The sequence below is a fragment of the Thrips palmi genome, unplaced genomic scaffold, assembly GCF_012932325.1.
Source record: "Thrips palmi isolate BJ-2018 unplaced genomic scaffold, TpBJ-2018v1 HiC_scaffold_10, whole genome shotgun sequence".
NCBI classification, from domain to species: domain Eukaryota; kingdom Metazoa; phylum Arthropoda; class Insecta; order Thysanoptera; family Thripidae; genus Thrips; species Thrips palmi.
In genome coordinates this window covers 15,579,716-15,604,597 of record NW_023144621.1, presented here as the reverse complement: position 1 = coordinate 15,604,597, position 24,882 = coordinate 15,579,716, and the positions used below count along the sequence as shown (strand labels likewise).

The 24,882-nt window shown below is 60.6% G+C and overlaps 1 protein-coding gene across 2 annotated transcripts in view; it reads left to right on the top strand.

Moving 5' to 3' along the window:
* Nucleotides 1-24,882, top strand: part of LOC117654497 (rhophilin-2) — a 61,674-nt gene that overhangs the window by 6,184 nt on the left and 30,608 nt on the right. The window contains exon 1 of one of the 2 annotated variants that reach the window (XM_034401165.1): nt 21,863-22,131. The exons of the other annotated variant lie outside the window; for it this stretch is intronic. Within the exon in view, the coding sequence (XP_034257056.1) occupies nt 22,084-22,131 (48 nt within the window). The 5' untranslated portion in view covers nt 21,863-22,083. Of the gene's footprint in view, nt 1-21,862; nt 22,132-24,882 lie in introns of those variants that run through there. 2 annotated transcript variants of the gene reach the window in all.

The following is a 24,882-nucleotide window of genomic DNA, read 5'->3' as shown; positions in this document are numbered from 1 at the left end:
GCACTCGCGGGGCACTCCGTCTGCGTGCGAGCCAGACAGAGCGACGGCTTTCGGAATCCGCGTCGTCTGCTGCCCATGGCACTGCATGGCACTGGCGGCGCGGGGCGCGCGCTCGCGTGTCCCCACAGGACGACGGGCTGCCAACCTAACCAGCCTCGCCACAGTTGGCAACACTGCGACAGGTGTCCTCGGCCAATCGGCGCGCGAGGCCCGTTTTTCGAGTGGCGCAGTGGGACTTCCTCGCTGCCTGTTGTTTTCGCTCTTTAACGCGGTTTTTGTCGCGTGGCCGCGCGAAACGAAGGAGGGGAAAAAAAAGGAGGCGGCTGCCGGGAATCGAACCCCGGACACTTTTGGACCGATTGCCTTTTACGCAGAGCACCGCGCCGCGACGGCGAGGAGCTTGACAGAGTTGGGCACGGGCAGCAGGCCAAAGGCGGGCCAAAGGCGGGCCAAAGGCACGGCCACGGCGCGGCCGCCAGGTCGATGATCCTTGGGCAGCTCGTTGAGGGTTATTCGGCGTCCAGGACTCCGGGACTCCGGGACCGTATCCTGATCCGACTAGTGAGGTGTGACCGGACCTCACCGTCGGCATTATTCATGCCTACCAGACAAACGAACACGAATGGCCTGTTTTTAAGCAGAATGTGGCAGTGGCGTGACACCCAGGTAACGTCAAGTTCACGAGAAAAGACGGTTGGTTGTTGTGGCTCACTGCGTGGGCAAACTGAGATATTCCTTGAACTGATAAAAAGGGGAGTGCGTCCGGGTAGCGATTGAGTTGAAGCCGATCCTCGAGAGGTGCCACTTTGCCTCGTTGCCAACACGACACGTGTGTGTGTGTGTGTTGCTAAGGTGGGCGTGTGATGTCGGCGTCTGTCCGAGGCGCCGGTTTATGTCATGGCGGCGATGCTGATGCTCTCGTGATGAGCAAAGGAAAGCTATACAGCGGCCGTGGAGAATTAGCGCCACACCTGGTCGGCCTGCACGGCCTGGCCTGCACGGCCTGGACGGCCATCTTCACACGGAGAGAGTTTTCCCACACTGTCCATGCATCCGACTGCACGCCTGCACGGGGACCGCGCCATGGACGCCGCGGCCGGGGTCAGGGACTGCCGGGGACCGCCTGTCGGACTGTCCGCTTAATGAAGGCCGCAACGTCTAGACACGTCTCTAGACACGCCGCGCTAGACACGCGACGCGCGGAATGAGTGCCCAGGGCCCAGGGCGGGACACTGCCCGGCTGCCCGGCCGCCCCCGCACTGCAAAAACAAAGCGAGATAGCGAAAAACGCTAAACGTGTCCGTATCGTGCTTGCGGCCCCGGCAGCGCAGCTCCAGGGAGTACACCGTCGGAGACCTACAGGTTGCCTAGAGTCCTTGCCTACCCACTGGTGTCCGATTGCCTACCCAGCCGTGACCCCAGTCAGGTGGCTCTGCCGGCCGCTGCAGCTGCGGGCGGGTCGTGGCGGGACCTGGCGGGTCCTGGCGGGCCGTCGGCGGGCCGGGAACATGTTTTATCTTTGTCTGCCGCTTGCCGCGGACTCGCTGACGCCGTGGAAATTGAATGGGCCTCTCTGCAGACGCGCAGCACGGCGTGGGTCCAGGCGGTCCAGAGTCCACTTTCACGCTCCAGCAAGGCTGGCGGCGCAGGCATGGCGCAGGCATGGCGCAGGCCTCGTAGGCCGTGCGGGAGGTGTGGACGGTCCAGCGTGCGGCGCCATGGCGGCGCGCAGCGAGCCGGAGAACAACAGACCTGTGCCTCTAGGCCTCTAGGAAGCGGGGAACGGGAAGGAAATGCGGAAAAATACGGCGAAGAAGCGCGAGGCGGACTCTAAAAATTAGAAATGTGTTGAAAATCGAGTTTTGGACTGATTCTCGGCGGCCACTGCGTCCAATCCAGGGCGGGAAATCATACTCCCTCGACGGGGCCTAGGACGCCGTTTTTACGGAGGGCGATTGCCCGCCTCGGTTTCGGAGCAGTGTTGCCGCAAAGTTGACCAAAATGTTAATGAGTGCAAAAGTTGCAAATTAAGTAAATTTTCTTTTTGAGTAGCGTCAAGGTGGTACATGCGGTCAAGACTGTGTGCTGTTGCTGCTATCAGGTGGGTGCATTCCTGAGGCTGCACACACTCTCACACACACAGCGCCTGTGCTTGCAAGCCACAGTGCAGTACCTGAGTTGCTGTTTACCGCGAGGTGACGAAGGCGTATCACGCCTCCCCCTCCCCCTCACCCCGTCCCTTCCCCACGTGACTCATCAGGGCACAGGACACCCCGCAGCGCTAATCTAGCATCCCCGATAACTCCACTGATAAATGAGTCGCCGATGCAATGTGTCCGACACACACACTCACGTCGAGGGGCACAGGGTGCTACGGGAGTATCGACAGCTTGGCGGACAGACAGACACACAGACAGACAGGCAGACGCTGGCAGGCAGACAGGCAGACAGACAGCCTGCAGGCGGGCATGTGTCTGGCCCTTAATGGTAATGGCAGGCAGGCCTGCCCGCGCGACAGCCGTGCGTGGCGGGCTGGCCTACGCCACGCTCTGCAGGCGCTATCTGCCTCAGTCGCCATCTCTCTCCCCCTCTTTCCCTCCTTCTTCTCGCTCTCCTTCAAGGCGAGGGTGTAGGCGTGGGCACTGTAAGGCTTCCGTCGCGTCCCTCTCGCAGCGCCACGCCACGCCAATGTCAACTACCCGTGGCTCTGTCTCCCCTCCGCCTCTTCCTTCTCCTCTTCTTCTTCTTCTTCTTCTCTTCTTCTTCTTCTTCTTCTTCTTCTCCTTCTTCTCCCGCTTCGCCCTTCGCCCTGCACGGCGAACGTGGCGTAGTGAACGTCGCCCGCGGCGTGTCGGGCGGTTCAGAAGCCACACGACTCGTTTTGGCGTCGTTTTGGCGCGTGTTTTTCGGGCGCGAGTCGCCGAGCCGGGTGACGCAGCAGCCGATAACGGCGGAGGAGGAGGGGAGGGGGGAAGCCGTAGGCCGAGGCCGCGGCCCTTGTTAGCAGGGGCGCCACCCCACCGAACACCGAACATCCCCCGGTGTAGTCCGGTTTGTGTAGCGAAACGCCCGGCTCCGCCCCGCCCGCTGCACCCGCGGAAAACACGGCAGGGAAAGCGGAAAAGGAAGACGCGCGTCATTTTTAACACCTCGTCGCGTTCTATAGGGCCTAGGGGTACAGCCATCGCGCGATGCCTGTACCCCTGGGTACACTTCTCCAAAGGGTACATTCATGGCGCGACACCGGCGGTGTGTCCGGTCCGCAGCGGTACTGCTTGCCTGCTCCCTGGCCGCTGCCTGGCCGCACAGCGTGCCCGGCTCCTACCACCAGTGCCTGCTGCTTGCTGCCTGCCGCTTGCTCTACTACGGGGGCTGGGCTGGGCCTGGCCGGGGTCGGCTCGCTATCAAGATGGCCAACGTGTTACACAAGGTCCACGACGGCGTGCCGTGAGCAGGCAGCGGCCGCTAGGACCCCAGGACCACGACGGCGGCGACGTCGCCGAGCTAATGAACAGCACGGTCGCGAAGCCGGTCTGTCTGTCTGTCCGTCTGACTGTCCGTCCGTCCGTCCGTCCGCCGCAGGGCCTTAACCCTGCTCCAGGGCTCCGGCGAGAGTGACTGCAGCGTGCCCTATCCCAGTGGTTCTCAACCTTAGGGTCGCGACCCCAAGTGGGGTCGCGAAAAAATTTCAAGGGGTCGCGGCGAGGTAGCTGGGGTCGTGTTTTGGGCCGATTTTAAGCAGCCACTGCGTCTGATCCGAGGCGGGCATTTTGCTCCCTCAACGGGCAATTGGTCTTTGAACCTTCCTTTAGCATGCCTTTGTTACGGAGTGTGATTATCAGTCTTAGTTTAGGAGCAGTATTGTCTCAAAGTTTACCAAAACGGTCAGAAATGTCTTTGAAAAATCGTGTTTTGGGCCGATTTTAAGCAGCCACTGCGTCTGACCCGAGGCGGTATTTCGTCCTCCTTCAACGGGCAATTGGTCTTTGGACCTTTCTTTAGCATGCCTTTGTTACGGAGTGTGATTATCGGTCTTAGTTTGGGAGCAGTATTGTCTCAAAGTTGGCCGAAACGCTCAGAAATGTCTTTGAAAAACCGTTGTGACTGTTTTGGCCAACTTTGAGACAATACTGCTCCCAAACTAAGACTGATAATCGCATTCCGTAACAGAGGCATGCTAAAGGAAGGTCCAAAGAACAATTGCCCGTTGAGGGAGCAAAATGCCCGGCTCGGATCAGACGCAGTGGCTGCTTAAAATCGACCCAAAACATGATTTTTCAAAGACATTTCTGAGCGTTTTGGCCAACTTTGAGACAATACTGCCCCCAAACTAAGACTGATAATCGCACTCCGTAACAGAGGCATGCTAAAGGAAAGTCCAAAGACCAATTGCCCGTTGAGGGAGCAAAATGCCCGCCTCGGATCAGACGCAGTGGCTGCTTAAAATCGGCCCAAAACACGATTTTTCAAAGACACTGCTGACCGTTTCGGCCAACTTTGAGACAATACTGCTCCCAAACTAAGACTGATAATCGCACTCCGTAACAGAGGCATGCTAAAGGAAGGTCCAAAGACCAACTGCCCGTTGTGGGAGCAAAATGCCCGCCTCGGATCAGACGCTGTGGCTGCTTAAAATCAGCCCAAAACACGATTTTTCATAGACATTTCTGAGCGTTTTGGCCAACTTTGAGACAATACTGCTCCCAAACTAAGACTGATAATTGCACTCCGTAACAAAGGCATGCTAAAGGAAGCTCCAAAGACCAGTTGCCCGTTGAGGGAGCAAAATGCCCGCCTCGGATCAGACGCCGTGGCATGTTAAAGGAGGGGTCCCGTGGGGTCGCGAAATTTTTCCTGGGGGTCGCGAAAATTTTTGGCTTCAAATATGGGGTCGCGAACCGAGAAAGGTTGAGAACCGCTGCCCTATCCTACTTGAGTGGCCCCCTGACTTGCGTCCCAAGGGGCCTAAGGGGCGGCCCACTCAGTTGCACTAAACGTTTTAGCGCGACTCACTTGCTTCGTTTAGAGTGCGTCACTAATCGTTTTTTATCGTACTTTTTCAAGACACTTTTTTTTAAAATTATCTTTTTCTACCTCACTGGGTCGCGACCCGCAGCCGGTCCGAAGCAGCGCGATGCGTTAACGCATAATGCGAGTGCGCTGCGACTTTTCGCACACGTCTCGCGCGTTTGCGAGACTGTACAGAGCACAGGAGCACAGAAAACCAAAAAAAACGTGCGTACATTATGCAAGCGTTTGTTTCTCGTCTGCTTCCTCGCTCCTTGCGCGTTTGGTGCGTCTACGTTTATGAGTGTACGTGCGTGTGTGTGTGTTTGTTTTTGTTTCCGCATCAAGGTGGTCCGCTTCATTGGCTGGCTGCAGCTGCACTAAGTGCGTGCCGAGAAGTGTCTCATGGCGCTATGTTGTTGTTGCCGCTGCTGGCGCATGCGCGCAGGGCACGGTGTCATCTGCATTGCAAATGGCGTGGCGTGGTGCGGCGCGTGGCGTGGCGTGGCGTGGCGTGGCGTGGCGTGGCGTGGCGCGGCGTGGCGTGGCGTGGCGTGGCGTGGCGTGCGGTGGCCGTGGCCTTGCGCCGCATCGCCGCCACGCGGGGCGCGTTCCTGGTGACAGATGTGTCTCGTCGAAAGTGGGACGACCAGACGACGACGTCGTTCTGCCTGCATGCGGCTCTGCAGCTAGTTTGACTCACCGCCGCAGAAACAAGAGCAAGAACACGTTACGAAACGTTCTGGAAACAAAAACAAAGGATTTTGGGCAAGCGGTCATTTCCGACTGGAAGTGTGTTATTACGTGTCGGGTGCTCCGTTTTGGAGAGGGAGGCCCCAGGTGGGTTCGAACCCTGGCCCCGCGTGGGCGAGCAGTGCGTGTTGTCGACCTGTCGACTGCCTCGTCATTTCGCTCAAACCGCCCTGCGCAGCGGACAGAGCCCCGCGTAGTCCTGCCTCCAGCCAGCCGGGCGGGTAGGCAACCCTTCCAGCGTGGCCGCCTGCGCCCGGCGTCTGCGGGGTAGGCAACCCTTCCGCCACGGCGGGGCGCTCGCCGCTCGCCGTGCGGGTAGGCAGTCCTTCCTCCGCGATGCACAGTGGGCCAGAAGACCGGTGGAGGCGGCCGAAACTCTAGACGCGTTTTGGGGCTCCAGAGTCGCTAAATGGGACTAGAACCGAACGTGTGACCCCACCAATGGATTCCTCGCTCGGAGAGCAATCCATTGATGGCGGGTCACAAGTTCGATTCCAGTCCTGTGTAGCTCAAAACGCGTCTAGAGTTTTGTCCGCCTCCACCGGTCTTCTGGCCCACCGTGCGAGGTCCTCGAGCCTCTCGGCCTTGCCTCCGCCGCGCGGCAGGCCACCCTTCCTGCGCCACGCCTTTGGCTTCCAGTGCAGGCGCGGCCCCCCGGAGGCAGGCAGCCCAACTCGCGGCGGAACCAGCGACCGGCCGAGGCAGTGCGTGTGGCGCCCTCCGGACCCGCAGCCGTCTCGCTCGCACTCCTGGGGCGTGCCGCAGGGGTGCGAGAGAGACAGGGACAGAGCGCGCGGGGACTGAACTCGTGCGAACCTGGCGCGTACGAACGCCACCGCCTATCTGATGCGGAAAAAGGAGGGGGGACGACGGGCACCCTCGTGGCGACCGTCCAGGATAACGGCCCCGCGGTTGAGTGAGTGAGAAAACTGCTGGAATCGGTGGAATCAGAAGCGAGTTAACTGTGCTGGCGGCGCCTGGCGGCCGGCCGCGCGCTGCAGCCAGGCAAGTGCAGCAAGCCGACGGCCAAGCGCCGGGTTATGCATGCGCTTTTTTCTCGAGTCGGAAAGCCGCCGGCTAACGGGATTTGTTTTGGGGACCCGGAAACGCGGAGCGCGGATCAAGATGAAGGCAGCGCGGTGGTCTTTGGTCGTCTTTGACTTGCTGGAGATGGGCCGCTGCGTTTGGAAGCCCCGCTGGTTTTTGGTGCGGGCTTTCGGCGCGGGCTTTCGGTGCGGGCTTTCGGTGCGGGCCTTCGGCGCGGGCTTTCGGCGCGGGCTTTCGGCGCGGGCTTTCGGCGCGGGCTTTCGGTGCGGGCTTTCGGCGCGGGCTTTCGGTGCGGGCCTTCGGCGCGGGCTTTCGGCGAGGGATTTCGGCGCGGGCTTTCGGTGCGGGCCTTCGGCGCGGGCTTTCGGTGTGGGCCTTCGGCGCGGGCTTTCGGCGCGGGCTTTCGGCGCGGGCTTTCGGCGCGGGCTTTCGGTGAGAGCCTTCGACGCGGGCTTTCGGCGCGGGCTTTCGCCATACTTAACCGGCTCTCTCTCTACGTCGCATTAAGATAAGAGTGTGTTGGTATGACTGGCTGTTTGGATCGATCCGCTAGGCTGGCCCCCGGCGGGGCCCTCGGACGGGGTTTCGCTCGGGGGCGCACTGCTAACGCCAGGCTAACGCCGTGCCGCCGTGCTCGGCCCCGGCCCGGCGCCTGCCTGGACATCGCCCGAGCCGCACGCCACTGGGCGTTCTTATGCGGCGAGCCGTGGCAGCCGGGGCGGGGCGGGGCGGGGCGGGGCGGGGCGGGGCGCAAAGTGAGGTGTGTGTTCCACGCTCCACGGTGAATACCCACGCCACGCTAGGCGTCCCACGGTGCCCCCACCCACGCCCCCGGGCCCCGGGCGCCCCAAGAGCATCCCGGTCTCGTTGGCCTGCTCCGCCCGCTCAGTGTCAAGGGGAAGGCGGCGGCCGGCAGTGCAGGTGTTTACCGTGCAGCGCAGCACCCCCAGCCCACGCGCGAGTGTGTGTGTGTGTGTGTGTGTGACAACTCGTCGTTGAGGACCGCGTCGTCGGCTATCCGCGCTCCCCGAAGACCGGCGGCTCACTCGGCCGCACGGTTGTGTCCGGAGTGACGGCCGATGTCCGCCTGAAGCAGGCCGCCCCCGAGGCCGACAAGTGGTGCCGACCTGGAGTCCGCACCGGCCTCGCCATGGACCGGGAGATGCTGATGACGCTCCGGGAGGTGATCGTCGCCACCCTGCAGGTCGGTCTCCACTTTGCAGTGACGTGCCCCACCCCGCTCGACTGTTACGTGCGTTCGCGGACGAGGCAGAGTCCCCCGGCATCCTTGGCCTCTGCTCCGCGCTGCTCCGCGCTGCTCCCGTTTAACGAGAACAATAGCGCGGAGGTCTCGGGTCTCGGCGGCCGAGCGGTGCGCCGCGGTGCGCCGTGCACTATCTGCAGGGCGAGAATGTTGATTGCGGGGTTGCGAAGAAGACTCGGAAGACGTTTGGGCGCTCGCCGCGGGTCAACCACTACCCCCTGAGGCAGGCCAACGCTCCCAAGCCACTAGTCGACTTAAACCAATTTTAGAGCAACCAAAATTTTTTTGGGGGAGGGTGTTGTTGAACCCGACTTCCACCCACCGCTTTCTAACGCGTTAGTGCGCTCGGCTATGGGACTCGAACCCGCTGTGACGTGGACGAGGTGGTCGAGGGCGCGGGGGACGGCGCGGCGCCCTGCTCTGTCTCTCTCGCACCCCACGGGGTGTCCCGTGGGGTGCGAGAGAGACAGAGCGACTGGGTCGATGCCGGCCGATATGGACATGCCCGTTAGGCGGGGCGGGCGGGTAACAGTGTAGTGTCCATCGCGGTCGGACCCGCGGACCTCCGAAGCGGCAGCGTCGATTTGAGCCCCTCCACACAGCAGGGTCCCGTCGCGCTGTCTCTGTCGCACCCACACGCCCCATGGGTGCGAGAGAGAGAGGGGACCAGACTGCGGCGAGGCGAGGCCCCCGCGGCAGCTGGCCGAGCGGTCAGAGCAGTGCAGCACGGTGCAGCGCAGTGCAGCGCCGCGACGCAGGTGGCAAGCGGCTGGGAAAATGTGCAACATGCAGCCCCCCCTCCCCCCACATCGGCCAGTCCATTGTTCCGGACCGGCCAGCCGCGGTCCCTCTGTCTCTCTCTCGCTCATGCGTCGCCATGGCAACGGCGGCACGACGCGACGCCGTCGCGTCGTCATGGTAACCGCGCTCTCGGCTGGGAGCAGGATGATAGCAGGACCAAAACGTTTAAGAAGGATACTGCCTACCAAAGCTTTTTCAAAATGAAAAAAGAAATTGACTTAGCACTTCTTCTGCTCTTTCTCTTTCCCGCAATCACCCGACCGGTGTAGAGTCTCCTTGCACCGGCTGTCGCCCCGGCCGGCTGTCGCGATGATCAATGAATCCTGAATATCGATTTCTCTCTCCGTCTGCGGGTCGATTCCGAACCGCGCTCGCTCGGTCTCTCTCGCACGTGTGGGGCGGCCCGTGCAGGTGCGAGAGAGAGAGGCAGAGCGACGTGTTCGGAGTGAGTCTGCCGGGCGAGGCGTCTTCAGGAGGTCAGTCAGTGCGCCGTGCCTTGAGTGCCGCCACGCCCCCTTGCCAGGCCGCCGCCACCGCGCCGCACAGTGGGCCAGAAGACCGGTGGAGGCGGCCAAAACTCTAGTAGACGCGTTTTGAGCTCTAGAGGAGCTAGACAGGACTCGAACCGAAGGCGTGACCCCACCAATGGATTCCGCGTTCGGAGAGCAATCCATTGGTCGGGTCACACGTTCGGTTCGAGTACCATTTAGCGACTCTGGAGCTCAAAACGCGTCTAGAGTTTTGTCTGCCTCCACCGGTCTTCTGGCCCACTGTGCGCCGCCTAGGCCCCGGCCCTGCACTTGCGGTTTCCCCTGGCCTGGAGGTTCCAAGCCGTTCCGCCCAAAATACCAATCCGCATCACCCGGGGCCTGTTTCAATTTGATGAGGCCCCGCCGCGCGCCGACCGCGCCGCCGCCGTCGCCGTCGCGGTCCTTGAGGACGCCGTCAAAGAGGCGGAGGCCCGAAACCTCAAGCGGCAAGCCCCCCACGGAACGGGACACAAAAAAGTGGCATTATGACATCACGTCGACGACGACGGGGCCACAATCGGCAAAAGGTCTCGTCGGGCCCCTCTAACCCCCCCTCTCTCCGCAAAACTTCCTCCCCGCGATCGAGTGCCGTAATGATGGGCGGCTGGCTGATTGACAACCAGAGAAGAAGGACCGGCACTGTAAACACCGCGGCGTGTGTGTTTCTGTGTGTGTGCGCGCACGTCTGTGTGTGTCTGTGTGCGTGGGAGGTGCAGCAGGCCACATTACGGTGCGTTACGAGGAAGACACGCTGAGGTCTTGTTTCCGATCACGACGGCTGCGCGACTATGCGCGGCGACCCCCCGCCTCCCCCTCCCCCCGCCCCTGCTTGTGGGTCACCGCCTGGAGGTCCTGGAGGGGGTCCTGGAGGGGGTCCTGGAGGCGTGCTGGAGGGGGCCGGCGAGGGAAGGACTCGCCGATCCCTGGCGACGCGATGCATTTCCGTCGCGACGTCGGGCCGGCGCGGATCGCCGCCAGGCTGCCTCGCGTGTGTGTGTGTTTGTGTTTGTTGGCGTGCGCGCCAAAGTGCAGTGGGGTGACCATGCGGTGCGTGTGTGTGCATGTGTGTGCGTGTCGGTTGGAAAGTGTGAAGTGAAAGAGTTCACCCGGGCGGAGGAGCGCGCGTGCCGCTCTGGTGGGCCCTCGGGCCGAAGAGGAAAAACCCTCGCCCGGACTTACCCCGGACTTACCTCATCGCCCACCTTCAACTTACCCCTATTGCTTACCCCACCCGCCCAGTCGCCCACAAATTACCCCTAGTGCTCCCGCGCGTTCAAGTCCCCACGGTGAGTCTTAGGCCCCCGCCGCTGGAGACTGATTCCGAGAGTCGTTTTCGTCGCGCTGTCTCTCTCGCACTCGCGGCTGGTCCCGTAGAGGTGCGAGAGAGACAGAGTGAGACTCTCGGAATCAGCCTGCTGTGCGTCCTTGTCGATCGCCGTCCTCGCTGCTGTGCAAATCGGTGCTTCGGTAGAGTAGCATAGTATGTCTGCGGGCCAAGACACGCCCCCGAGTGGGGCAGTCCCGACGTCAGGTACCCCTCTCTCTCTCTCTCCTTCCGACCTGACTCATCACCCTCCAAACGTTTTGTCATGACCGGCCCCGCTGATACGCTATCGCCGGGGCGGATCCAGGAAGTGAGACAACCCGGCACTGTCCTCGCTGTGCGCTCGCTGTGCGCTGCGATAACCCGCGGCCCCCGGGGCTCTCTGGGCAGGCCGACGGCAGGCCGACCCAGTTCGAGACAAAAAGCGGGCATGGTCAGGCACTGGCCGGCGTGGGCGGTGGCGCCGCATCAGATGAAAGGCTGGAGCAGCTCTGCGATGCAGAGGGAAACTGCAGCCAGTCCAGCCACAGCCGGCTCGGAGAGGCTCGGGGCTTTCGGCCGCTCCAGCAGACTGATTCCGAGAGTCTGTCTCTCTCGCACTCATGGGGCGTCCCGTATGAGTGCGAGAGAGACAGAGCGACGAAACCGACTCTCTGGGTCAGTCTACAGTTGTGGCACAATGTCAACAAAATATCACAACAAAACGGCAAAAAAAAAAAAAAAATTAGGTGGAGGAAAAAAGAGGCAGTACTGGGATTTGAACCTCTGGTAGCCGCATTTAGCGTCAAACTCTGCGCCAATTGCAGTGCTCTGATTTAATTGGCGGCGAGTCGCTGGACCGGAGACGCTCGTGTTGGCAAACGCCGTCCAAGTCACTAGCACTAGACTGGGCGGAAGTGACGGCGGTCCAAGCGGGACGAAGGTTCAACTCCTGGTGGCCCCAATTTTTTTTTTTGCGAATCAATTTTTTTACCCATGTTTAGGCAAGTGACCATCATAATTTTACCCATTTCGATGCGATCTAGCGATTGATTCGTCGAGTCCGAAACCCATGCGGGCTGCTCGGCGTACTATTTCCTTCGGCTTGGCATCAGCCTAGCCTTATCCATTTTTATTTTACCGTTTGGTGTAAAGCGAACGGCTTTGCAGTTGGCACGCGGCGAGCACCCCGTGACGTGTTTATAGCTTCGGAAGGTCACACAAACACACACACGCTTCGGGTGAGTGTGCGTGCTCCTGGTCACAGAGTACCCGTCCCAGGTGCGACGCCTGCGTTGGCACCCCGCAGACGGCAACCAGGTGGTGCCAACATGGCAAAGTGTGCCAAAGTGCCAAGGCTGCACTACAAAAGACATGATCAACCATTGTGAGGCCGAAACAGGCAACATGTGTGAGTGAGCGTGTGTGTGTGTGTGTCTGTCCGGGCGAGCTGGTGAGTGGGTGGGGAACATAGTAATGCGACTTTAAGAGGGCTCGCCGCGGCTCGGCGCGGCCGATATTTTGACAGACCCTAATGTTAGTCTCGTGTTAGACGGGGCCTGTTAATAAGATTTCCACCGCCAAGAAATCATTTCTTAGGTCCTCTGGCATTTTTTGTTGTTGTCGTTTTTTTTATCCTTTCGAGAACGAGTTCTTCGCGTGTGCTATGGGCTCTGAGCCCGTATCTCACACGCCGGGGTCAGTTCAGTTTTTGCTTCTCTCTATCTCCATGCCTGTTGGGAGCGAATAATTGAGCTAGATATGCGAAAGTCGTCCTCTATATCGCTATCTCCTCCCTCCGTCTCTCTCTCTCTCGCCGTAAAGCGAACATATTAACATTCCATATTATTATAGCCACGGGCTGTCGATGCAAGGCAGCCGGCGCGTGCATAAGTGAGCGCGTGTGTGTGTGTGAGTGTGTGTGTGTTAAAGGTGTGCGTGTGTGGGAGGAGTGGGGGGTCCGGTGCATCGTCTAGATACACTAGAGAGCGGAAGAAAGTCGTCAGTTGGCAGAGCTTGGCAGAGCTTGGGATGCAACTCTCCAATAAGTGGGAGGGAGACGGGGACGCGCGACGCGCCAATCGAAGCGCGAGCAGCCGCGGCGCCGGCCGGCCATTTCATTGGGTCACCCACAACACAAAAAAATCTTTTTTCAATTTCTTTATTGAATTTACAAGAAACAACAGCGACAAGCATCCAGGGTGGGTAACCCAGCGGCGTCCTTGGCGCCGTGGCGTGCCGGCCTCGGCCAAGGCGTCGATGACCAGAAAGCGGAGTAGGCGGGACGTTTCACCTGCCGGCCGGGCCCCGCCACCCGAGGGGGGACTGCGTCTGGAGCACAACAAGGACCCCCCGAGGGACCAGGGACCGAAGTCGGGGGCTCGATCGACTTGGACGAGCCGGAGGGCGAGTAAGAGTGGACCGGCCAGTCCGAGGACCAGGCTGTCCAGAGGGCGAGGGCCTCCAGGGCCGCTAGGGCATAACGCGGCCCGGTCCAGCGGGGCACACCTGTTCCATTGACAGAGACTTCTTGAAAACGACGGGCTTTACGGGAACAGGACACCTTTAAGTGGGACGGGGTCGCTACAATCAGTCCTTAGCTGTGCGCACTGATGCACCGGTTTACGACGCGCAGGTCTCCGGTTCGATTCCGCGCTGCTTCTGTCTAATTTTTGCCGCGTCTTCCGGTGTATTTTTCTTACCGCTAGCATCCATTGATACGCGGGACGGTAGTAATTTATCGTCGGTCTCCCATCGGGGGTCGTATTTCATTTTAATTTCGGCCCGCGTGACGTATTGAGACGCACTGCGCTCCGCGGCTGCAGCCCGGCCTGGCCCCGGCGCAGCGCAGTAAATTAGGCGGGAAAAAGGAGCCGACAAAAGATTTTGAGGGTCCCTGATTTACGGGCGAGGCGAGGGACTCCGGACTCGGACACGCTGACTGCGGCCAGCGGCCCGAACAGGCCGAATAGCAGTGTAGCGACAGTGTAGCGGCAGTGTCGCCTCGCGATGCTCATTCGCATAGAGTTTAACGGGTTTTATTACGATTCTCGTCTTCGCCTCGGAGAAGGATTCCGCCGATGGGTCGATGCTGGCTCACGCTGTACACTGTCAAGCGTCAAATTTTCCCACTGTTGAAAAAGATCTTGAAAACATTTTGGGGGGGAAAGTTGCTTTTAGTCTTTGGAAAATTCCAAAACCTTAAATTTTTCTGTTTTGTCTCAGTTTCCGGCAGCTATAGTAAATTGGAACGCACTTGCCGATATTTTCCTATTTATTTTTAACAGTGTAACAGAAACAAAAAGCAAACTTTTTTTTTTTCAAAAAATTAATAGATATGTTTGTGAGTGTATCGACCGTGAACCACGTCCGGAGATTCCCTAATTAACACGCTATGGGTCCGGCCGGAGACGAGTCCCAAACCTAGACGACCCGATAGGTATATCGGTTTCACCGGCCACGCCTGCCACGCCACGGCACGCCACGGCACGCCACGGCACGGCACGCCACGCCACGCCACGCCACGGTCGCTGCAATCGGAACCGGATCTCGACCGCCATCAGCATCCTCGTTGGCCCATTGGTCCCCCCTCCGCCTTTCTTTCCCAGTCCCGCCTGCTGTCATTGCCTGTGGCATCAAAGGAAATGAAATGCGAGCGGGCGGTGAAATTGGGCTGCGTGTGGTGCGGCATGCCGCGCACCGCCGTGGCACCGCCGTGGCACCGCCTTGCTTGGCTTTGGCGCGTGCCGGGCAGGCGGTGCCAGAGGGCGCCGCCAGCAAGGCGCAGCAAGGCGGTGCACGCGACGGTGGCGCCCCCCGCGGCGACGCGGCCACGCGCTGCACCTTTCACTGCGTGCACCGCCTCATGCAGCGTAGCGGTGCGAAGTTTCATTGCGTTTGATTTCGTCGAAGGCACGGCCTTCTAATTTCGGCAGTGGCGGGCATTTAAGCCGCGGCCGTCGTCGCCGCCTTGCCTTTCTTCGCGACCGCGGACTGTCGGGGGAAAGCGCGGGCCGATTCGGCTAATCCGATTTGAGGAGCGTCTTTCTCCCCGATCGCCCTCTTATCTGCGCCGGGGCTGTGACGGACGCGCCGCGGACCGCAGGGGTGCGAGGGAGACAGAGCGACAGGTCCTTCCCCTCCTACGACTCGGCCCGCTCGGCCTGCCCGGCCCGGCAAACCTGACCGTCAGGAACGACCCGAGCGGCCAGGAATGCCAGCGAGACGTGTCGCTCTGTCTCCCTCGCACTCACGGGGCGCCCCGCGCGGCCCCGTGGGGGTGCGAGAGAGACAGCGCGCTGCCCAGCCCGCAGCGAATGAATGGCACGGGTTTCGAGCGGACGGCCGGAGTGCGAGTGCGTGTAGCAGGGCCTGCACTGCCTAGGCACTGCCTAGGCCGGCCCGGGGGAGTGAGAGAGACAGGTAGAAGTCGCAGCGCGCAGCGCGCAGGGAGCACCGACATGGCGGGGCGGGCCCGAAAGGCAGACGATCATTTCGTGGTCCAGCCATTAACCGCAATCGCAATCGCCTGCAGCGTAGGCAAGCCCGTCGAGCAGGGCTGTGTGGCAGGCAGGCCTACCCTGGACTTCGCAGGCGCTCCACGCCGAAAAACAAACAGAATTGAGTTTGCCTCTCTCGCTCTTTCTCTCTATCCCTCACAGACACACTTACACTGACACCACACCGGCCCAATCCGATGGCCACACGAATGTTATCGAGGGGCGTGGCGGCGTGGCCTGAGCCAGCAGAGTCACCAGATAGGCCGCGTCGCCCAACGGGACACCCAGCCCGACCAGCTGACTGACAGCGTACCGCGCACCGCAACCCTCGGCGCCCCACCGCGCCCCGCCCCACCCCGCCCCGCCCGCCCCGCCCCGCCTCGGATGCGTCGCGCATCGCCAATCAACTCATCAGACTGCGAGACTGCCACCAGGCCTGCCCCATTTCTTAAACTCCCAGTGAGCCTCCGGGGTAATTTGCTCTGCCTTGCTGCCCTGCTGCCGCGGTTCCGCAACGCGCTGTCAACCCTGCACCCCGCTCACACACACACACACACACACACACACACACACAACACACACACACACACACTCTCTCTCTCTCCGCTCCAGTTCCATTAAGACGTGACGGGCCGGCGCGTCGGTACGTCACGTCGTCTTTCTCGATACCATCTGACACGCTGACGCAACTTGTTACCTCGTGACCCCGCGCTCCACCTTGCGTGTGCCTGTGTGTGTGTGTGCCTGTGAGTGTGCGTGTGTGTGTGTGTGTGTGTGTGTGTGTGATGCGTACAACTTGTGTGTGAGTGTGCCCACCACTTTGGTCCATTTATGTCCGCCCCTGAGTTCTTGGAAACCGAAGGCAAGAATGGACCTAGCCATGTGGCGTGGCTTCTCCTTCTTCTTCTCCTTCTCCTTCTTCTCCTCGCTGCAGTCGGTCGCCCTGATTATTTTTTCCTCATTTCGCTCCACTTTCGGCCGGCAAGGTTGCTAATTCGCTTCCGTGAAGCCTAACTGATTTGCACAGCAGCTCGCGTCGCTCGCGTCGCGCGCGCGTCAGGCCGTTAGATGAGACAGGTCGGCTTGGCTTGCTCGGCTTGTCGCTCGGCGCCGGACGGCGATACCCCTCGGCCGAGCGACGCCCGAGGGACGGGACGCGGGGGCAGGTCTCTGGCGCGCGGGGTACTGACAGGTGTGCCCGCAGCCCTCGCAGCCCTCGCCGCCCTGAAGACATGCACTGCGACGCGCGCCTCGGCTAGCGCGGCCAACGCCGCCGCGGCCTCGCGCACCTCCCCGACGACACCTCGCCGACGACCGCCAGCGCCCCGACGCGACCCTGGTGCCCCCCCGGGGGGCCGGCGGTGGCCCCGGAGGCCCCCCGCCAGGAGCACCCTCCCTGACGGCCTCCACGGCCTCCAGCGCGCAGTCCGGGACCATGCTCAAGTGGGTGCACGGCCTGCCCTTCAGCTCCGGACACGTCGCCGCCGACAAGCGGCCGCTGGGGGTAAGCGACGCCCGTGGCCCGGGTTCGACTACCGACCGCGGTGAATTTTTTGTGTGCTTTCCAGGCGTGCATGGCTGTGGCAGATGGTGACTGAGATGATTACTGAAGCGAGACAGCTTCGGCGTCTGTTGAAAGTGTTGGCAGTGGCGTTGCAGCGCTGCTCTAAATGCCCTTTCCAGTCCGATCCGCGGATCGTCCTCGGCGTCGCCTGTCTCTCTCGCACTCATGCGGCGCCCGTTGCGGTGCGAGCGAGACAGAGCGACGCTGTTCGGCACAGCCCGCCGCAAACGGGCTGTGGTCTGGCCCGGGCCGCCCTGGGCGCGGAGCAGCGCGGCGATTCCGAGCCTTGAGTCTGTCTCGCTTGTTTCCACGGATTACTGGGGCGGACAGGCGTGATGGCCCGCTGCCTTGGTCTTGGTAAGGCCGGCCGCTTTGCCGGCAAGGCTGCTGTCGATGAGCAGCGACAGGGTGATCAGCCAAGGTAGGGTTGCCCCCGGCGCGGCCTTAGTGCGCCAGGGGTTGGCAACCCTAGCGGTATGCGCGCGTGCGCCAGTCCCCAGGTCTGGACTTCTATGACCGCCCCGGCCCGCCCCAGCCCGCCCCGGCCCGGGCCGCAGCGAGTGCGACCGTGGGTGTGCTGGCCGTGCTGGATCGTGCATTAGACGTTGGGCAACGCGGCTGCGCGCTGCGCGGCTCCAAGTCGGCCTGCACGACCTCGAGCCAAGGCGCGCGCCGCCCCGCGCCGAGCACGTCCGACAATATCATAATGATATCATGTCGTGTTTTTCAATTGGATCACAGAGCCGACCGAGCGGGTCGGCGGATCATTCGGTCGAGGGCCGCGCAGGCGCCAGGCCGCGCCGGGCCGCGCCAGCCTCCAGTCGCTCTGTCTCCGTCGCACTCGCGGCCCGCAGCGGGGGCGCGAGAGAGACAGCGCGACGAGACCCTGCGCGGAATCGCTCGTCTAAGCCGCCAGGCGACCTCCTGGCGTTCCAGGAAGCCCTTGAAGTGGAGCTGGGACCTTCTGTAGTGAGATCAAACCATGCTACTGTTAAAACTGACAGAAGAGCTGGCGCAGGTTCCAGCACTGTTCCACTTGCCTTTGAGAGTCACTCACGTGGGCGGTGGCGCTGTGACGAAAGCGAAGCTCGGTGCCCTGACCCTTACCCGTCTCGTACACCACTGCAAGCAGCCGCATGCTTTCGTGTGATGCAGTGCATTCGCGCGGGGGTTGGCGGTGCTCGTAACAGTCATCAGCATTCCTCCACACATGCCGAAGCTGAACGAAGCGTGTACCCGAGAGTCGCTTTCGTCGCTGTCTCCTTCGCACCCTTGCGGGACACCCCATGAGTGCGAGAGAGACAGCGAAGAGAACGAGCCTAAGGCTGGTCGGGGCCATAGCGCGCGTGCTACTCGCTGCTACCTGTTTCTGGCGAGTTCACCTCGAGTGACGAAAATCCTGTGGCTCAGCTTCGGGGCTTCTGGTGAGGACAAAAATGTGTCTACCTTGTTACAGGTTTAAAATCAACAACCGTATGTACTTTTAACTTCAAATTTGGAAATGAAAAGAAAAATTGAACTCCTACACATCCTCCCAGTCTTAATGGGGAAACCCGGAGCAAAACCCAACCAGGACTGGACCGACCCGGTCAAAAATTGGAAAGAAGTAAGGGGAGTCGATCCGCCGACCACAGCACGAAAGTTCGAGAGTTGCAGTGGGGGGAAGCCTGTCGAAAAATGTAATGAAATGATGGGTTTCGTAGGATAGCCGGTCGGAAAAAATTGAGACGCGACGCTGGTAGTTGAACGCGGGCTTGTGCTTTTGCGATCGTGCGTCTTTCGTCTCTCGGCCAACACTGCTGTAATGAATCAAAGCAAAGAAAATGCTCCTTTCAAAAATTTTATAAAAAAAAGGTGCTTGAGTGGTCGGTTTTGCTCGGTATTCGTTATTGGGGAATGTGGCAGAGGCAGCGGGAGGCGCCGGCTCGTCTGCGCGACCGGCTCGCTTTTTCTTTCTTTATCTATCATTGCGCTGCCACGACCGTCGCAGACCGTCCGGACCGTCGCAGACCGTCGCAGACCGTCCGGACCGTCCGGCCCGGTCTCGACACGATTACGGTGACGCCGTAATTGTCGTTCGTTCCCGGGAAACGGAACGAGGAGTTACCTCAATGGGGGCCGAGTGACATCGAGCACGGATTACTGTTTGAACGAGAAAGAAAAAGAACCAGCCGCGAAAAAATAGAAAAAGCGCTATGAAACGAAACGAAAATCTGTGACGCCCTTGCCGACCTAGCCTTTCAGGATCTGTGACGCGATTTTCGAATCCGTGATGAATGCCATCTCTCGAGGATGTGTAATGCTACTTCAAGGATCACAGTCTTCAAATCCGCTTTTTTTTCTTCTTTTTTTTCTTTTTCGTTTTTGAAGGGCGCTCCGAGTTATGGGGATGGAAGGTGATGCGAGTGTGCCTCCGGAGGATTTGGAGACACCGGGTGTTTCCTCTGGCAGTGCAGGGCGTGGGCTGCGTGCGGCCTTGTCGACGTGAACACCAATCATGTCAGCGTCGCGCCGCCGCGACACCGCACTGCCGGCGAGGACGGCGACACAACACATGCCGCCCGCTCTTGTTGTCTTTTTTACCTGTTGTTGTTGTTGTTGTTGTTGTGTTGTTGCACTGGCGGCACGGAGCGCACTGGCTGCCTTTATGGCCCTAACGACCGTGGCGTGGCGGCACGGCGGTGCCCATCAAGCCCACGGCCCTCCGCGGCCCGATACAGTTCGATGTATCGAAGTATCGATGTGTAATCTCGCTGCATGCGTGTCGGCCGTGTCGGCAGTCGCACTCCATTCCGGACAGTTGGCGGCTCTGGCTCGGCGTTCGCAGTGTGGGTACGTGCAGGCCTGCGCGCCTCGGCACGCCGAGCGCCGGCAGGGTGGGCAACCCAACGGGCATCCAGTTCCCCTGATGGCTGCGCCCGGCGGGTAGGCAGCCCAACCTGCACCGGCCGAGCGCTCGCGGGGTGCCTCGCCCGGCGGGTAGGCCACCCATCGTGCACCCCTCGCGCCCCGGACTCGAGACCCGCAAATGCAAAGTCGGAATCACGACAAAAAAAGAATCGGCCGCCGGCGGGAATCGAACCCTCGTGCTCTGCGTTGCGCCTGCGGATTCTTCCGTACATACTGCACGAAGGACATTCGGATGGGTCGGCGCAGAGCGTTCAAGGCGGAATCGATAACCCGATTGCGCGAAACGTTGAGGCAATAGTTTTTCTGTCGCTTTTCCGTGATTTTTCAAGTTTGGCTAATGGCGAATCGGGACGGACGAGTGTCGTCGTTTTCCTAGTCTGGCTGCCACGGAGCGGGATGCCGGGTAGGATGCCGGAGCGACCTGTGTGGCATCGGTGGCATCCCAGAGGTGTGATGCAGCGAGTGCAGCGACTGCAGCGACTGCAGCACACGGCACTCAAAAGCGCGTCATCCAACAACGAGCCGTCGCGTCTCTTCGCGTCGCTCCGCGCTCCAGATGCCTGCCACTGCCCGCCACCGCGACGAGGCACCGTCACCGCGACGCGGCACGGCGCTTGACTTGACTTTCACGGAGGCATTTCAAGAACGCTTGTTGCTCTCATGATGTCACTTGAGCAACACTACTGGTCCTGGAGGCTGTGTGAGCTTCGCTTGGCTGTGTGTGTGTAAGGGAGAGGAGAGAGAATGTGTGGGTGGGGTTGTTGCCTCTGACAGGCGGCTAATCGGTAGGACGCCTTGCGCACGGGAGTTCGCCGCGCGAATAGCCAATTACAGTGCTCCCCCCCTCCCCCTCGAATTTGTCCCTTAGCTGTGGCGCCGCATAGCCTCGCCTGGCCGCGCCTGGCGCTCCTATATGCTATTGGTGTGGCTTTTCGTCGAATGGATTCTTAACGCGCGGCGGAGCAGCACGCCGTGTGGCATGTAGCGCACGCTGTGTGTGTGTGTGTGTGTGTGTCTCCCACACCGCTACGGGCGCTACGCGGTGGGAGCATCCCGCGTGCAGCGGGCACACTGACCGTGCTTTTTGTTGCGACTGTACTCGCGGCCAGTGGTCCCATTGGCTGCCTTTGGCTGCCTTTGCCCGGCACTGGCGGTGCGCTGTTAGTGCACATTGTTCCGCAATTACCCCGTGCCGGCTGTAATTGCAAACGCTGCAAACGGCACCGAAGATGTACAGTCGCCGATGAAAGCGGCACGGCCGGCACAGTGAAAAAAAAAAGACCCCAAAAATTCAAAATTTTAAAAATTCCATTTTCTTTAATTTTTAAATTTTTTTCTTGAAAAACTTTACTGAAAAATAATGTTGGCAGGAAATACCGAGGTCGGGAAAATGGATTAGGAAAATTGTACTGGAACCAAACGGTTGAACCGACCGAGAATTGAACCCGAGACCACCCTCGCTCCAGGCCGGTGCTTTAGTGAGCACGGCCGCACTCTACGCGCTCGCGGCCCGAAACAATTCCCGCCTGTCGGCCCGTCGGCCCGTCGGGCGGTTTGTCACGAAAATGGAAAGAGGAGCAGAAATTGGCGGTGCGAATCGTCCGCCACTTCCTTCGCTTCCCGTCTCCGAAAGAGTGGCGGGGCGGCGGAGCAGCGGAGGCGTTTGGCGGCGCGAAATCCATCTTCACGGCCTTGTCGAGGGCGGCGGGGTCGCTGCTGCAGTGGCCCGTGCATCTCGTCAGCAAGAGACAGACAGACGGCCCGACAGACAGACAGACAGAGAGCTGGCAGATGCTTCCGCCCGCCTCTGTCCGCCTGCGAACTCCAGGGTAGGCAGGCCCGCACCACAGTGCCGTGCCGCGGGTCGGCCTACCCTGGGGTTCGCAGGCGCCTCGGCCGTTCCGTTTTCTGCAGTGTACGCACCTTCTTGAAAAGTGCTCATTGCGGTTCGATTTGTTTCGAGGGACATGGACACCGCGGTTCAAATTTGTGCCCGGGCCGCCCCCCGGGCCCCACGGCGCGAGCGTGACTTGTGGAGCGCACGAGGCGTCTCGCCCCGCTGGAGTCCCGCCTGGAGTCCCGCCTGCAGTCGGTCCTGGAGTGGGGACGGAGCGGGGCTGGAAGGGGCGGCGCGGCGGCGGCGTCTCACAGGACCGAGCCTCAGTGCCCGGCAGTGCCCGGCCGACAGTCGCGGCGACGGGTTGCTTGCACGCGGCCCCGCCACGCGCGCGCGAGTGTCTGTGTGTGTGAGTGAGTGCAGTGCAGTGCAGTGCGGGTGTGGCGTACAGTGGAGGTGCAGTGCCGTTGTGGATACGTCGTCGTCCCTCCGCCGTGGCCCCCTCTGGGGCACTGTGGGGTAGGGGCCGTCCAGGAGGCCGTCCAGGAGGCCGACCAGGCCGACCAGCATGGCGCAGGCCGCCGTACTGCGCGCGCAGAACAGGGCCAACCAGAAGGTGGGTGGACACGGCGTGGGTACACTGCCAGGCAACCGCAGCGCCCGGAGAAAATAATCAGAAAATCTGAAGAAAAAAAGTTTTCTTGTATTTCGTTATCCTTTTTATCCATTTTTGAATTTTTTTTAGTAAATTACTGTCAAAATTATTTTGAAAAAAAAAAAAAATTGTGCTTAAAAAAGTTAGTCAGCAAAGTGTATGCCATTCACAAGACAAGTGACCCAGTGTGGTAATGAATGAAGTGAACCTACGCACGATGACCAACGAGCGACCCTTGCCGTGCGCTGAATGCAGTGGTGTGCGTGTGTGCATATTTATTTGTTTGTGTGTGTGTGTGTGTGTGTGTGTGTGTGCGCGCGCGCGCGCTTGGGTGGGTGTTAGTGAAAAAAGGGGGGGAGGCCCTGGTCAAGGTGCAAGATTTATTTTTACGACACCTGCGAACTTGTTTACCGCATATATACTTTTACAGCGCACTAGCGCAAAAAAAAAAACAACGAAACATTTTTTTTCGGGCTTAACGGAAACTTTTTTTTTCCTCGAGCGTGTGCGCGTTTCCCGTCCGGCTATTTTCTTTGCCCTTTTCGACGGACTCGCGCTAAAAAAAAAGGCAAAAGGGGAACGGTCCACATTTCCGCACGTTCACTTCGGTTCGACTCGTCGGCGCGGCCGGCGGCGGCCAGCCTCTACATGGAAGGCGTTTCGCATATGACGCGGCCGCCGCGCTGCTGCCAGAGTGAGACGGAGCACAGTGGGCCAGAAGACCGGTGCAGGCGGCCAAAACTCTGGACGCGTTTTGAGCTCCAGAGTCGCTAAATGGGACTCGAACCGAACGTGTGACCCCACCAACGGATTCCTCGTTCGGAGAGCAATCCATTGGTGGGGTCACTTGTCCGGTTCGAGTCCCATTTAGCGACTCTGGAGCTCAAAACGCGTCCAGGATTTTGACCGCCTCCACCGGTCTTCTGGCCCACTGTACGGAGTGGGACAGAGGGCGACGAGCAGTCCGATGAGTCAGTCTGCCGTTACGCATCTGTATCACCGGCTCGCTGTTAAGCTGTCGAGCGGCCGGGCCGTGCCGAGCCGCGCCGAATCCAGAGCAAAGCCAAGCCCCGCAAAGCGGGTCAGGAAGCGCTGCCGGCCGCGGGTCCGGCCGCCGGGCAGATGTCTTTATGACAGTTCCAACGACGTGGAAAGCTTCAGCGCTCGCCTTCTGTTCGTCCGCCGAGACAGGCCGAGCCCTCCCCGAGGCCTACGAATCCGTCGTTAAGTTGGTCCAGTTTACGATGGGGGTTTCTTTTTTAGAAAGGCTGAGCTCTATTTGGCTCGTACCGCCAAGTGTCTCAAGTAAAGCTGGGAGGGTTGAAGCGGCTTGTGCTGCTTCCAGCTCAGCGGTGGAGGCTGGGCAGGGAGAAAGACTGCCTGTGTGCTGCCAACCCCTTAGCCATCAAAAAAACAGAAATTCCGCTTGCCGTTTTTTTTTGCCAGTGCACGACTTAGCTCCTCCCGCATCGGGGGTTTATGGTGCCGAAGAGCGCTGCTTAGCATTTTGAGCAACCCGCATCATCTCCCCAGCCTCGCTCGCTGGCTCGGCTGGCTCGGCTGGCTCGCTACTCGATGCAGATTGGACCGAAACAGTGATTAGCCGGCCGTGGATTCCCTGGCCGCGGAAGGGAAGCACTCCGCCGGCCTGCCCGGCCCGGCCTGCCCCGGGGTTACCGCGGGGGTCGTCCGTAAACGGGCAACCTTTCAAATCGGCTTGAGAAGGCGGTCACGGCCAGGTAGCACAGTGGGCCAGAAGAGCGGTGGGGCGGGCAAAACTCAAGACGCGGTTTGAGCTCCAGAGTCGCTGAACGGGACTCGAACCGAACGTGTGACCCCACCAATGGATTCCTCGTTCGGAGAGCAATCCATTGGTGGGGTCACACGTTCGATTCGCGTCCCACCTAGCGACTCTGGAGTTCAAAACGCGTCTGGGATTTCGGCCGCCTCCGCCGGTCTTCTGGCCCACTGTGCTTCGCGCTGTGAGGACTCGAGGACGGTCCCCGTGATGAGGGGTTTTCAATTTGTGGACGAGGAAGCAGGAAAAGGGGGTCAAGAAGGTAAAGAGCGGCGCGTTAGCGGACCGACTGCTGTGCGTGCGCTGTGCGTGCGCCGTGCGTGCGTGCCGCGGTGGCTGAGTGCCGGGAAGCAAGGCGAGGCGGGGCGGAGGCGGGGCGGGGCGGGCGGGGCGAGGCGGGGCGCCGATACCATCTAGTCTGGCTTTCCGTGTGACGCGCTGGAAGCCGCCTGCAAGATGGAAGACGCCGCTTCTGGAATAGGGGACGCGTCGCGGGCTTTTATTTTCGCATTTTTGCGGTCTCACCGGAAAAAAATCAGCTGGCACACACTAGGAAAAAATATGAGCGGTGCGGGATTCGAACCGCGGACCTTGCTGTGCCGAGCGTGGAGCCAGGGGAAAGGGACATGTTGATCGTGCCGCGGAGCGGAGTGAATTTCAAAATGTCTATGTTTATGGCGGGTTTCCCCAGCCAGCCCCACGGCAGGTCGTCTTCCTGGTCCGTCACGAAACGGCGGCCCGGCCGGCCACCGCGCGGCGAGGCTGAGGCGAGGCCCTGCGAGCGTGGCCGGCCGGGCAGGGCTGCAGAACGAGCGTGACGAAAATTTGGGCCGATTCTCGCTGTATATGGGCAAGTCTGGCAAGCTGGCGGGGCTCGGTGGCTCAACCAAGGCGGCAGCCAGGCAGCAGCAGCC